This window comes from Mauremys mutica, chromosome 11 (assembly GCF_020497125.1).
Source record: "Mauremys mutica isolate MM-2020 ecotype Southern chromosome 11, ASM2049712v1, whole genome shotgun sequence".
Lineage (NCBI taxonomy): Eukaryota > Metazoa > Chordata > Testudines > Geoemydidae > Mauremys > Mauremys mutica.
In genome coordinates this window covers 75,551,774-75,567,248 of record NC_059082.1, presented here as the reverse complement: position 1 = coordinate 75,567,248, position 15,475 = coordinate 75,551,774, and the positions used below count along the sequence as shown (strand labels likewise).

General features: G+C 46.9%; 1 protein-coding gene across 1 annotated transcript in view; it reads left to right on the top strand.

The window, feature by feature from the left end:
* The window catches only part of TTYH3 (tweety family member 3), a 105,006-nt gene extending 97,827 nt beyond the window's left edge, over window positions 1-7,179 (top strand). The window contains exon 14 of the mRNA XM_044980682.1: window positions 928-7,179. Coding sequence (XP_044836617.1) covers window positions 928-999 — 72 coding nt within the window. The 3' untranslated portion in view covers window positions 1,000-7,179. The remainder of the gene's footprint in view (window positions 1-927) is intronic.
* The last annotated feature ends 8,296 nt before the right edge of the window (window positions 7,180-15,475 follow it).

The following is a 15,475-nucleotide window of genomic DNA, read 5'->3' as shown; positions in this document are numbered from 1 at the left end:
CATGGTAACACAAGATGGAAATCCACATGGAAACAGTAACAATGTTTATGGTGGGAGCTTCATGCTGGCATGAAGGCACAGTGTCTCTATCCTTATTGCTGTGTACAAGTCGTGGTGTTGAGGGTTTCATTGCTGTGTTGTAGCAAAACTGAAGATGGTTTGAATGAGTTCATATCATTCAGCTATCAGATTCCCTTGGAGCTATTTTCTAAAAATAATCTAGCCACCATGAATTTCCACCTTCACTCCAGAATCCGTCTTTATTACTGCCAGGCTGTAGGAAAACCTGTGTCCAAAGCCAGGTTTTGATACTAACCATCCAGTTATTGTTAGTGGATATCAGTCTAGTTCCAGCCTTGTGGTTATCCTTTGTGGACAGATGACTGCCCTGTGCATAACCTCATTGTCCTCTTCTAAGCTATTCTTGTCATGATGCATATGGTCTATTGACATCTTCTTTGTTCTCCTGAGAACATGAAACATACCTCCACCCCAGCCTCCCCATCCCCTCCCACTACAGGGCTGAAGTGGCAATCTGATTGCTGAGCCACTGAAATCCTGACAGGTGGGTTTTTATACATGCATTACACCCACATTCTTCTCTTGTGTTCAGAATACTTGAATTAAATTATGTATATTGCTTCTTGATGCTGGTATTTCCATCTTGCTAGGGAGCTTGACTAAATCAGCTAGTCCTTAGATGAAGGCCTCATCCAGCCTCTTTCTGTAGCAGGAGTAAAAGCATAGTCACTCAGACTTGACTGCGTAATGGCCTATGAAAGATTGGTTGTTAGAGCCTCAGAGGACCGTGCTCAAGGCTCGTTGGTAAGCTGTAAACATCAACACAAGTGAGCTAGGAGGTGCTAATAGTCTTCAGAGTTCACATCAATCATTCTGACTTACTGTGTTTTTTTTGTCTTCCTCCAGTACACCTCCAGCATGAGAGCCAAATACCTCGCTACCAACCAACCTCGCCCAGACTCTGACAGTGTGCATTAAAAACATAACGCAGACATGGTAAAACTAAACAAATGTGCCAACTGCTGCTACCCTGTGCTGTCCATGTAGAACAACCCTGCTTTCCTGTCCCAAACCCCAGTGCAACTCCTGCTTCTTCAATACAGACCACCTCTCCAACCTGGTACCTGTGCATTGGCAATCTGAATGGAAACCCCTTTCAAATTAAACCTATACCTAGTTGTACCTGGAGAGAGAGAGAGCAAGCACCTGCACAAGATCACCAGTTTGTCTGGGATTCACCTACTTGGGACCAGCTTTGTCAACGGTCTATCAGGAAACGTTTGCAAATATTTTTACTTCTGTCTCCCCTACCCTCTCCCATTCCACAGAGAAACTGGATGGAAAAATGTTGCACATCTTCAGTTCTGTGTGGTGATCCAGCGGAGCTGCTCAGTCTGCAGGGCACTGAAGAAGCAGAGGCTCTGAGCCCATGGCTATACTGTACAGATCAGGAAAGCCATACCAATGTACACTCTTAATTCGTGTGCACCTAGTGTTTCTAAAGAAGTCTTCTTGCCTGATACCTTGTGCGGAGGCCCTCATCCTGTGTCACTGAATACCTACTTTTAGCTGGGCTCCACTCTCTCCTCTGGTGACTTTAAGCTTTTTCTTTCCTCTTTATAACCAGCTTTTGCATTCTTGAGGAGTAGGTGGTTTTCAGCACCAGCCAGCTGTCCCAGATGCACCCCTGCCTGCCCATTGCTGTGAGCCTGACCTTTCTGCTCCATCAGGGAAGCCCCTGTACTCTCACATGGCATTCTGGGTGCTGCTTTTGTGAGACTGGGTGCACACAACACACAAGAGCCAGCAATTCACTTGGTGCCAAATTTTTCCAGGAAAAGACTTGCAAGACTTAGGGTTTTTTGCACTAAATAGTTTCAAATCTCTAGCCTGGCACTAGGTCTCATGGGACAGTCAGCTTGCAAGAGCAAGAGAGATTATAAGCTCCAGTGAACATATAGCAAATGCAAGGAGTTACTTGTGACGGATTGCTGGACTCTTCCGTTAATGTTTGGAGTAGAAAAGTCAAGTCTCAAGGCATTGGCTTTAGAGGAGGATCCCAGGGCCTCAGCCCAAAGCTTGTCATAACAGCAGCAAGGTTGCAGCCTCCTTGGTTCTGCGCTCCAGGATCAAAAAACAAGTCTTAAAAGGTGAATGTTGGGGGCGGGGGGGTTGGTTTTTGTGTGTGGTGTGGGGTTTTTTTGTTTGTTTGTTTTTTTTTCCCCCCTGGTCATAACTGCTAACCACTAACTGCCATACACAAGGCACATGTGAATAAACTCCTAGTATCTCCTAGCACACTGTGCATGGGCCACAGTGCAATGGAGTGTGCCTGCAGGGGGCAGCATCCTACTTTCTGTTGAAGAATGGTGCTCTACAGGACATAAACCACTTTTTACTAGCAAAGACTCCAACGCGCAGCCATGCGATAAATGGATATGAACTTTGTACTCAAGTCGGTAAAAGAATCGTCCTTTTTAATTTTTCCTTTCTGTGCAAGCCGTCTTAACCTAGTTGCTTAGGGAGGCTTAAGCAAGAAACAGAAGTAAAGTACAAAATCTCATTCATCGGAGGTGGGCCATGGGACAAACGCGGTTCAAATCTAGCACCACAATATCTGGAATGCATCAAAGGAGAACTCATTTCTCATCTTTTAGTTTGCTCTGTATAGTGAATGTCCATAATGTGGACCAGTCAGCCTAGCAATCTGCCTTTGCTCCGGACGATGATATCAGACTTCTCCAGATCTTGTCCTTTTCCCTTTACTAGGGGTGAGTTATCACCACTCTGGGAACATTTTGTGTATTCCACGGATGATTAACTAGGATGCCAATACTTCCTCTAGGGGAAGTTACATACTCCAAGGAAAGGGATATTTTGAGACATCTCAAGGAGATAGAAGCCACTAAGATAGTAGCCTCCAACCTTTGGAGGAAGGGGGAATAAAGAAGGAAGGAAAGTAGCACGCTGACCAGCTTTTCTGGGAGAGGAGGTCTCAGGGTAAACGCTAGTTATGTTCCATCACAGATCCCTTAAAGCCTGGTGTGAGAGCTGCATGTGCATGGTGGGTGGCATGCAAGCATGTGGTACTGCTGGCTTACAAGCCTCTGGACAGTTGGATGCTCACAACAGCTGGTATGACTGAGTGGGGAAAACTGAAACCACACTTCATCATTTTAGAGAGAAACAAATCCCTGTTTTCCCCTAGTCGATTGGACTGTTCCCATGTTGTCTGTCAGCTAGAGGCAGCCCAGACTCAAATACTTCAGGCTTTTAGATTTAGAAGAACCACCCGAAAATCTGCTGCATGCCTCTCAGTAGCGTGGCCTTAGTCCTGTAAGGTAAGTGTTGGAAGAGAATAAAGCAGGAAATAAACTTCAGTCAAACAGGTGCATCTGTTGGCAGCTTTTGCTGTACAAAGAACACATGGGTTTTCCCACTGGGCCTTAGGAAAAGTCGGGTGCAGCATGCCAGAGCCAGAAGTGCCAATACTGGTAATAACAAAGAGCCAATACCTTTCAGTGCAGTATCCAGGCTGGAAACTGCCTTAGCTTGCTTCCTTCCCAGGCTTAGCTTAATCGGTTGTACTGTCCAGAACAAATTCTAACAAGGCTCAAAGGCTACAGCCAGTTGCTGATTGGAGGTCTGTGCTCTGTGACTTTAAAGTGTATTAAGGAAGAACTCTGAGGGACACTGTGCGCTCTCCACATGGCCAGCAGAACAAGACTGCAGTGTGCTCTGTGTACTGTGTGGTTCCACCCAGGACTTCCTTTAATTGACATGGATTTTGCACTTTTGTAAAGAGTCACGGAGCCCTGCTGTCCCACTGCATGTGATGCAGGGACCTCTCTATTTTAACACATTTCTATTTATTTTTTTATATGCGTCATTGGGCAACAGTGTGGCACTTCTAGGGGTTGGTCCAAATGGATCTGCTGCAGAGCCAGTAGCATGTGCTCATTAGTATGGGTGTGAAGTGATTGCTGTAGTCTGTGACCAGTCTGGTGTAGTCTGTGTGCAAACCATGAACACATGTGGGCACAGCATGGCCAAGGAGTAGACATCTCAAAATTCAAGATCTCCCAGAGTCTCTCCCCTCCCCCATCCCCCATAGGTGAACAGCAGGAGCTTACTGGCAAAGAGTAATCTGTTGTAAGTGGCCCTACTGGTTATGAGAGTCTGATACAGTGAGTATAAAAAAAAATGGAGTGTCTTTTTTTCTTCTGTAATTTGTATTGCATTTTAATGTGGGACTTGTCCCAGCTGACTTCTCAACAGCACACAATCCTCTCAGAACCAAGCCACGTTATTGCTTATTAGTACATGGCGCCAAAATTCAGGGGAACGGTGAGACTCTGATCTCCGGGCACCTTGCTGACAGCAAAACAGGAGGCAGCTCCTGTGTGGTTAGAAAGGTGACAGCAGCAAAGACTTATTTTTTTTAATGCAAACCGTCATCGGCTTGTCTGGTTTGTTTGCTTTCTTTCCACTCCATCGTCATGTACAAATGATGTTTTGATTTTGGAACTGAGACCTTTCTAGCACACCAACATCTCCACAATGTGAAATGTAAATAGCATGTTGGACTCTTGTGTCCAGTGTTCAGAACTGCATTGTAATTGTAAAGGAAATCGAATCAAGACTTGGCTGTGAATTTCTTGTGCTGTCTTGGGAATATAACTGTAGTGTTTGTATCCTGTATGTAATATTAACTGAATTCATTTTACTTGCTGATAAAAGGGTTCAAATGAAGATCGCAGCATCCATCATGTGACCAAACCTGACCGGGGGGAGGGGATTTGATTGCCCCCTATCCTCTGAGTTCTCCCCATTATTAATTAGGTATTAATTTGTATAGCCAGCTCTGTGGGCACAGGGGGGTGTCCATTTAAGTGCTTTGAACTGGCTGATTTGCATGAGGGGAGTTTTTGGAATGGCCCCAGAGGTGGCGTCACACACAAGTTGCCCTTAGAATGTGTAATGTTCATGTGCACATCCCAGGCTTTCCCAGAAAACAGCTTCCATGGGCTGGCCTTGTGCTCTGCTCATTATTCTTGGCACCGTGATGTGGGTAGCAGATGTAGGCACTTGCTCAGCAGAATGGTGTCCATGGCACACATGTTTATATAGATAAAACCCATCTTTGACTCCTAGATCCGGTTTTTCTCTCCCTGGGGGCAGCCAAGGCTTGAGGTCAGTGAAGAGACAGCACACTGCCCTTTAGGAGGGAGAAACGGGAGAGCATCCCTCTGCTGACTGGGCCCCTTAAAGTTGATTTAAGGGTAGGTGGGTTCCCATCCTCTGTCAGAAGGGTGATGGTTATATGGCAGGACCTGGGGAGCAGAGGTATGAATGAAGCAAGGAAATGGAGATCCTCATGGTGCCTAAAGGGACAGTGTAGCTTTGGGGGAGAAGGGAACTCTCCTCCTTGTGGCCTTTTCTTTCCTTGCATTGCAAGGTCCTTCATTACCAGGCAGGATCCACCTGGATAGTATTGGAGCATCATGCAGGAAGACATTTGGCTCCACAACCAGGAACTCCAGGATCTGTTCCCTGAACGTGGCCAGAAATCCAAAAGGAACAGAGAGAGGGAGTGCATATTGGCAATCCTAGCACTCCTTCCCTCTAGCCTTTTTCCTGGGTGGTGTATTTCTGCTGGAGCAGCCTGGAAGAGCTGGGACTGTGGGTGGGAGGCACTAGCACTGTGGACTCTCTATTCCAGAGAGAGTGAAAGGCTCCTTGCTAGAGGCAGCCTGCAGCCAGGAGTATTGAGGGAAGCCAGGCTTCCACCTACCTGCGCTGTGCCAAGAAGCCCCACTGTCCCACAACTGTGCAAACAGAGTCAGGTGGAACATTCCCCCACCAATCACTAGGACAGACTCTGCTGCTCCTCAAGAAAGAGGACTTGGCAGGGCACCCTGCCCTGGCCCTGCATTTCACCCAAGATGATTCACCTTGCACTCCCAGTCTCTCCCGCTTTAACTAGAGGCTGACGTCGGGGAGTGACCTATGCACTGTTGGTGTGGTAGCATCAGGAGGCAGAAAATTCTAAATGCTCTCAGTTCCTAAACTGAGCGTGGGCCGACCTTCCAAACAGATGAGTGGAGCCTCCTGCTGCCCCTCAGCTATCAGTGTGTGGCTCCACCAAGTGTGGAGAAGGAGAGTTGCCCAGTGGTTAAAGCACAGGACTGGGAGCTGGGACTTGTCACTCTTATTCCGGACTGCTGCTTGTTTGCTATGTGACTTTGTGGGCAAACACTTTGCCTCTCTGTGCCTCAGCTTCCCCTTGTAAAAATGGGGGATCCCCACCAGTGGGGAGGGTTGGGGATCATTGACAGGAGGCATGAGTTAATCATTTATTTCTGAGATCTGTGAAACTGCCCATCAATCTGAGGGCCTGGACAAAAGGAAATGGAAAATGATAGACCTGACAGTATGCGAAGTGTGAAGTTTTATTCTAGAGAGGGTAACTCCTGCCAATTGGGGTCTTTCTAGGCACTCTGCGTTCAGTACCGCATCTCTCCTCATGCAATTCCAAACTCCCTCCCTCCCACGTTCACATTGCGAATCAACCAGCAGATGTCTCTAGGGGCCTGAGATCCAAAGTCAATGGGAAAGACTCCTATTGACTTCAGTCATCTTTGGATCAAACCCTAGTAGCCCAGCTGTTGAATCATATGCCTCGGGTCCCTTGTTAGCAAGCGTGAGCTGGGAAGTCCCTGTGGGTTTAGTTAACTCATCTTTAAGAGAGAAGTTTTTAATTCTGTTTTTGACACTGTGCACGGAAACTTACTGGTGAACATGTAACTGGCCTTTTTGTAATTCTTTTGTTTTTATTCTTAACCATAATGGCTGTATATCATACCACTTTATATACATATATGTATAATATATAAATATATACTTTTTTTAAACCTTTGGACCTGCTAGTTCCTTTCAAGTATTCCTGCACTTACCTAAAACGTTTTTAAATTGTGAGGGTTAAACTGAAGTGAGCCCATTTTGTATCTTTCCTTTTTCTTCTGTAGTTTTATTGATTGTACCGTAGCTATTTTTTACTGTAATTTTTGTTCTGAAAATACTAAAAAAAAAAAACACCTAAATGTAACTTGTGGTTTCTATTCAGCTTGGGTTTAATGTTTTAAAATAAACAAATGAAACTACATAGCACTGTTCTATTTTGTAACTTTCTTTTGGTGGTAGAATCTCTTTAATTTTGACATTTTGCCTGTTACTACACAGCTAAGTATACACAACATTGCCTCCACTGGCTTTACACAACATTGTACAAAGGGAATAGAACGATTACTTAGTACTATGTATTGCACTGAGATCAGATGATCAGTGCAGGTGTCAATCCTGCTAATGCAGTGGTTCTCAGACTTTTGTACTGGTGACCCCTTTCATATAGCAAGCCTCTGAGTGTGATTTCTCCCCCCCCCCCCCAATAAAAACACTTTTTAAAATATATTTAACACCATGATAAATGCTGGAGGCAAAGCGGGGTTTAGGGTAGAAGCTGACCATTTCCACCTCCCCCCGTGTAATAACCTTGTGACCCCCAGTTTAGAACCCATGTGCTGATACTACCATGTGTGTTTTAACTGGTAAAGTTAAGCAAGTGCACAAGTGTTTCCAGAATTGGTGCCTTGTGGAGGATATAGTTTGGAATCTGCTAATATGGTCATTAGAAATCCTGGGTCTCTCGGGTTTATAACTGGGTTCCAAATATGGACTCTGTTGTGAAATTTGGTGTATAACATTTCTGAAAAGGCTGAAAGACACACCTAAAGGTTTTGTCTATTTCCTCTGGGTAAAAGGAAAATTCTAAATCAAGGTGATCCTTTTAAAAACAGTTAAAATTTTACCTCTACTGAAGAGTCTGCTGTTGGGTATTTGGAAGGAAAAATACAGGATCCACAGAGTTTTGAAAACTGCTGCTGAGTTTTCCTGGTCACTGTCTTGCACAGCACTTTTTGACTGTCACATTCGGGTGTAACAAGTGCCCAGGTGAAATGGCACAACTGGTGATTGGGGTATATGTGGGTGTGCTCACGTGCCTGCCCACCACACTCTTCAGTAATCTTCATATTATGCTGCGGGAACTGTCCAGCTAATGGGTTGGACATGTCAACCAGAGGACTAGATTTTCAGGATGGTTCCAAAAGCTCAGTGTCACACTGTTCTCTGTAGTGTGCTTGAACCACAACAAATGAAAAGGGATGAACTTTACTGGTGAAGTTCACACTTGACTGTCCACATTCCCATATTTACAAATACAATGTGGGGGGGATCCCCCATTAGACCCTCGCAGACCCCTACAGAACACTACAAAATTAATGTAAACTGCTCCATAAAAACACCACCTGAAGACAAGATGACGGGGGCCATTTGTAGTTGAATTGTCTCCCTCCTTATCTGGCTGCAGAGTAGCCAATAAGTGGGGTGTTTGTTTTCTCAGTTCATCTGCACCATCCTCTGATCACAACAGCAAAATAAATCCTTTTCCTTCCTATACTGCAGTTTTGGTTGATCTGTTCGGTCTACTCGTATCAGTCTTCGTCGAGGGTTTTGTTACTAGCTACTGTCTGTTCTACTCTCTGACCGCTGCATGAATTGAGGGCAACGTGCATGAAAAGATTAAATCCAGGAAACCACAGTAAAGCCAAACTCGCGATAGTGCTGCCAGCTCTTGCCACTCATCCCAGCCAACGAATTCAAGCATCTTAGGATGGGGTTACTGGGAAGAGAAAGTAGTGAGGACCTCCAGAGTGCTCGTGCATGAGGGAAGGAATTGTGAATGGTACTAGGGAGAAGGCAGAGTAATCTGGTAATGGAAATGCAAAAATAATAATAAAAAAAAAATCTAACCCAAATGCTAGCACGAGAGCCCCCCAGGCACGGAATTTGCTTTGAGAAACCAGGTATGTGATCAGACTGGGTTCCGTTTAAGTGGTGGTCATCTGTATTTTGTGTCTCTGATCTGCTGTATATTTGTGCAGCACTATATTGTCACCACCAGGTGGCAGCAGGCTCCACATTGAGATCTGATTCTTCAGCCTCTTGCCCTGGTGAAAGAAACATGGTTTCCAGGAGAGATTCTAGCTGTAGGGCACAATAGTGTGTCCTGGATCACTCTTGCTGCTACCTCCCCTTCCTCCTTCCAGTTTCCTCTTTCCTCCCCCCACCCCCCCATACTGCTCATTGCTGTTAATAATCAACTTCTGATCTACACCCTCCAGATGCAGAGAGCTCTCTGGACTCAGGTCAGGTATTCTGTCCTAGCAGGGCTTCAGAAGCAACCTGTGCATCAGATTAACAGGAGTCGTCCCTGGCACGGCCAGGCGCCTGTAAAACAGATGGGTTGAAATAGTGGGCTTTGTAAGTCAGGGGAAAGACTCCACTGACTTCAGTGGTGTCTTGGAGCCAGACTGGAAGTTTCCAAGGAGGGGCTGGGTTAGGCTTCTCTCCTATAAACTCCTGAGTGTTGGGATACTAATACTTTGCGTTTCTATGTCATGTATATCATCTGAGGAGTCTTTAGACACAAAACGGTCCTGTGGCCTTTGAAGCAGGTAAGGGAATGTACAGGGATCGCTGCCCCTGCAACTGACATGCAGCTACGTTCCACTGCTTGGGCAGCTACTGTGGATGGGTGTAATAGCTGTTTAGGGCAGGAAGTAAATACCATGTCCCAGTGCTGTGGCAGTGGGACTGGAAGTAGGTGGGGTTTCATTACCCAAGCTAGAATATGGTCAAAACAAAGCTATTAACAATAGAGCTGGATCAGGAAAAAAATACTAGTATAGAAACCTATAGCGAAAAAAAAACTTTCCCCAAAACCTTTCAAAGGGCTTTTTGGTGTGGGGGGAAAACTGAAGGCTGAAAATGCTGCTTCGGGGCTGGTAGTTCAGCTGCTTCGTCTCTATTCTCTAGGGGCTGGGTTCCCTGGCTCCACTACATCTTCCATGATGCACCATGTTCTGTATGCTCGGTGACGGGCTGTGGTGAGGCCAGTTGGAGAACCTGGCCATTAGAGTAGAGAAGAATGGGAGCATGGGGCACCCTGATTGCAACTCTGATGCCACACCATGGAGGCCTTTCTCAACTGAAGTTCATGGCGTAAGTTAAAATTTTTCAGATGTTTGGTGTTTTCCAATTTTTCATAGAAAGCAGCCATTTTTCATAAATCCATTGAATAAAATTTCTGCAACTTCTCATTACTACCCTTGTTCTAACCAATAGTGCTGCACCATCTTAAATGCATAGAAATTGTCAGAGCACAGTTCCGCCTTTTGCCCAAAAGACGTGCTGATTCTGCAGCACTGGTCCGCAGCTGATTCAGAGGGCTGATTACAGCCAACTGAATAATCAACACCACTGCCTGGAAAGGTGAAGCCTTCTTGTTTAAGTGGAAGCTGACAGGAATTGCAGCACAAGCTCCCAGGGTTGCAGGCACATCACACCATTAAACCATTTTATTCAAGGGAAGGCCAGTACCTTGCAATGCACATGGGCCATAGGAATTATTCCCATCTTGCCTCACCCCTGTTTCTGGGGACAGGAGAAGGGGTGGTGAACTTGGTAGCCCAGATAGTGGCGAAAGGCTTAGGCATCCACTACCTGAACTCCTGTGGCTGGAGACGTCTGTGTTTCTGCTCAGCCATTCACTGATCTGTAGGGGGGTATGAGCTGGGTTTGGGAAGAGTTCTAGCCAATGGAAATGTCTGGGCAACGTGTTGGAGGGAGAACATGATGGCCATGATTCCCTTGTAATAAAGGGAAATGAAGAAGGAGCCTAAATCCTAGTATGGAACAGGTGCCATATGCTCAAGAAATGACTCTGTCCATGTGCCACAAATCCTCAGACTTCAGAATTAAGGCAGAATATTTTGAACCAGACTGTTTTACAACTCCCTGGGGTAAGTCATGAAGGAGTCTGGCTATTTGGCGGTGGTGTCCCTGAACAAATATCAGGATTTAGAGGGTAAGAAGGGTCACTCCTACATCTGAAGATATTATCTCTGTGCTAGTGTGTCTCTCATAGAAAGCAGCAGCCACACACGCTATGCTTGGCTTGAAAGCTATTTGGCACTCGAACATTACTCTGCTGTTGGAAACTTCTTTGGAATTGGGATAATTTCTATGAAGGGGGTAGATGTTTTGCTTTTCCTGGTGTCAGTCTGAAGCTGGATGAGGATGTGAACTTTCTTTTTATAGTTCTTGCTTGTTAATGTAACTGAAATCTGTATCCTTGTACTTGGATCTCAGCTAGGAATAATCCTATAAGGAGAGCAGTGTGAGCTGAGACAGCATTAATGAGAATGCTGTGGCTTTATAGTGCAACTCTCTTCCAGGAGACCACCCATCCCTAGCTGTATCAATACACAGGTACAGTGCCGACTTCCCTATGTTGCCTTGTGAATAACGTGGCAGGACTAGTCTCTAGGCAAGACTCCCTTCCCCCATAACTGCCAGCTTTGCTTCATTTCATCTCATTGTGGGCCCTAGGGAAAGCACTGGTTTTGTCTGGAGATGAAGTGCCTTTGTTCTCTACTTCCTCCCCCCCCACCCCCAACCTTCTATCTGAGATGATTAAACCTGAGCTCATCTCAGAGTGAGTCTCTGGCTTCCAATGGAAAGTGTGAGCAGCAATCATTGACAAGAGAGGGAGTGCCTGTCCCGTTCACTGAGTAAATATTTTACCAGGTTTGATGTCTCCCACCAGGGCTCAGAAAGTGAGAATGCAACCTGCACAATGACCTTTAACAAAGCTATACCTCTCCAATGGTGCTGCCCTGCCCTTTCCCACCAGGAAGGGCTTGAATCCTTGATCCACACTTCTACACCGTCTACTCACGCACCAATGTGCAAAGCACAGCTCTATGCTCAGGGACAATCCCCTGGAAGAACCGTACAGCGAGGGTTAAGTATTTGTCAGAATAAAGCCTTGTAGATGGAGAAGCTCAGTGGGAAGGAACAATTCTAAGTACTTTTTGGCAAAGGGAGGTGGTAGCTGTGATGGGGGGCGGTGAAGGGAGGTACAGGGCCATGTTTTCAAAAGCATCCCCTAACTTTTGTGTGCCCCACTTGTCAGTTGAAATTAGTGGCACTTGCAGGTGCTCTGAAAATTGGACTCAGAGGCTCAAGTTAGGCACCTAAAATTCGTGGATGTTACACACTTTGGAAGTGACTTGTTCTAAGTCGCACACTAGCTCAGGGGCCATTATGTATTGCTCTTGGCTGTCTCCAGTTACAGAAGAGGAGGGACAGGAGCCATCCCCTGGCAAACATCTAATCAGAGGGGCAAAATGCTATTTCTGTGGAGCAGGGGCCTCCAACCTTTTCCTCCCAACACAAAATGTGGAGTATGACTCAGTTTTCTTGTCTGCCTGAATGCACGGGACGGGGCCTGTGCATGCAGCTCTGCCAGGGAGAAGGGGTGGAGAAGTTAGAGTCCAGGCTGTCTTCTAGAGGCCATTACACCACCTTAAACAGAAGTCTGAAGAGAGCAGTTGGATTTGTTTGACCACAGGGTGATGCTGAAGCCCCACCGTGGAGAATGAGAAAAGTCTCTGAAAAGTGAGATGCCCTGAGTACAAGCCACTAGAGGCACAACGTCACTCCCCAGTGGCTCGTCTGGTAAAAGACCCCAGCAAAAGAACCTTTCTCTAGGCCCAGCAGCTTGGGGCACTGCATAGGGGAGTGGTCGCATAGCTACATGTTTCATTGTGCTCTGCAGCACAGTCCCATTCACAAACTGGCCCTGACGCTGTGGTTTGGTCGTCTGCCTCCAACCCTGGGGTCCTGGCCAACATTCCTTTACTTCCTACAACTGTTTCTGCACGGCAGGGCTATGGTAGGTTAGCGCTGAGCAACCAGTGGGATGCCCCACCCCACCCAGTGTCTTAATTCATTACTCTTCAAACCCTTGGAACAGGGAGCTGGAGGGAAGCAAAATCCCTGGTGGATAACTTCTCCAGCATCCATCTGGCATGATTCCCCTGAGCCAGCTCTAGCCCCTCACCCACAAGGGGGCTTTATAAAGCCGCCTGGTGGTGGTGGTTCAGTAAGTGCTGTCCTGGTGCTGGGCATGTCATACTGGAGGACAGCTGGGGTCCCTGCCCTGTATGCATGATGTAAATGGGCTGGCAAGATCCTGTCTGCCGTGAGGAAGGCTAGTGAGTGGTGCGATGCTGTACTCTAAGTGGCAGGGCCTGGCACAAGAAAGAGAGAGCAGGTGCCAGGCTGGCCACTGCACTATGAAATATGACTGGCCAGGAAGCTCTCACAGGAGCTCCTGGGCTCCGACAACCTTGACTTACATCCCACCCGCCAGGCAGGGCATGGAGCGTGGCTCCCTCCTTGGCTAGCCAGCTAATAACTGCTCAGAGCACCCTGCCCAGCGTGTCTTCTCTGGCTGCAGCCCGGACCTGCCTCCAGGCTTTAGGTAGTGGCTAGGCGAAAGGGCTGTGCGGGCTAAAGGAGAACCTCTGAGTCTCCGCAGGAGAGAATGAAACTCTCAGCGGAGCTGCACAAGGACTTTTCAGGTTGCCTCCACCCCCCACCGGCTTGTAACACCCCAGTGACTGTGGAGCGTGGCAGTGACACTCTGAAGGGTCACTTCCTTGGCTGTCAAAGGGAGAGGAGAGCTGCTGCTGCCTTGAGTGACAGCCCGCCTGGCTGTGTTTGCCAGGGGAGTGAGGCAGGGGAGTGGGAGAGGGCCCCTAGCCATGGAGCTGGACAACATCCTTTGTTCTCTGATGGGTGGGGTGGCCTGAGCCGGGCCTGCCACACCCCTGTTTCAGGGAGTGCGATCCTACTGGGGGGTGTGTGGAAAGCAGCTGCTCTGGGGCCTGGCTGTGTAATGACAGGCTCAGATGTAAAGAAGTGAAAATGCTTTCCATGGAGGGACTTTCTCAGCTGTGTCCAGTTTCATCTGCTCTGTTTTCAATTACACAAGCATTTCCCATGGCCGGTGTGGGATCCCTGTGCTGGGACGGGGCTAGGGATTGGACCAATTAAGATCAGGACGTTCCTCACCAGCTCAAACCAGTTTAGAGACGAAAGCCCCAATTGTTCCCATTTAAGTCCTTACATAACTCAGTTTACCTTCAGGCTGTGCCCCAAAGCTCGGCGAGGGTAGCCTCCTGAGTGCTGTACCCATGGGAGCCCCTCGCACGGCCGGCTGTGCCAGCCATGCCGTGTGAATGCTTTCTGTTAGGCTATGGGCCTGATTCAAGGCCAGGAGGTGCCCCTAGTGTCCCTTTTTAATGAGTTTTCACTACTCCTATTCAAAGATTTCTGCTTGGTTGGAAAGGGAGCCCTGTTTTTTTACACACTGCAACCAGCCTGACTTCATAAACACAGTTTATCGCACTGTCATAACTATAAAGGGAAGGGAACAGCCCTCCTGGCCGGAGACACCAAAATCCTTTTACCTGTAAAGGGTTAAGAAGCTCAGGTAACCTGGCTGACACCTGACCCAAAGGACCAATAAGGGAACAAGATACTTTCAAATCTGGGGGAGGGGGGGCTTTTGTTTGTGTGCTCTTTGTTTTTGGGGTTGTTTGCTCTTGGGACTAAGAGGGACAGGACATCAATCCATGCTCTCCAAATCTTTCTGAACCAGTCTCTCATATTTCAAACTTGTAAGTAACAGCCAGGCAAGGGTTAGTTTTATCTTTGTTTTCTCAACTTTATAAATGTTACTTTTTGCTAAAGAGGGTTTACCTCTGTTTGCTCTAACTTTGAACCTAAGGCTAGAGGGGGTTCCTCTGGGCTCTGTGAATCTGATGACCCTGTAAAGTTATTTTACAGAGATGATTTTTACCTTTCTTTCTTTAATTAAAAGCCTTCTTTTTAAAAACCTGATTGATTTTTTCCTTGTTTTAAGATCCAAGGGGGTTGGATCGGCACTCACCAGGGATTGGTGTCGGGGGGGGGGGGGGAGAAGGGAATGGTTAATTTCTCCTTGTTTTAAGATCCAGGGGTTTGATCTGTGTTCACCAGGAACTGGGTGGAGAAGTATCAGAGGGGTAGCCGTGTTAGTCTGGATCTGTAAAAGCAACAAAGAATCCTGTGGCACCTTATAGACTAACAGACGTTTTGCAGCATGAGCTTTCGTGGGTGAATACCCACTTCTTGCATCTGAAGAAGTGGGTATTCACCCACGAAAGCTCATGCTGCAAAACGTCTGTTAGTCTATAAGGTGCCACAGGATTCTTTGTTGCTTTGGGTGGAGAAGTCTCTCAAGGCTACTGGGAAGGAGATAGTCTGGGGGTGGGGGAAGGTAGACAGTTTCCCAAATAACTCTTAAAGATTTGAGTGGTGGCAGTAAAACCAGATCTAAGCTGGTAATTAAGCTTAGAGGTTCTCATGCAGGTCCCTACATCTGTACCCTAGATTCAGAGTGGGGAAGAAACCTTGACACGCACTGAGGCCGTGATCAGCT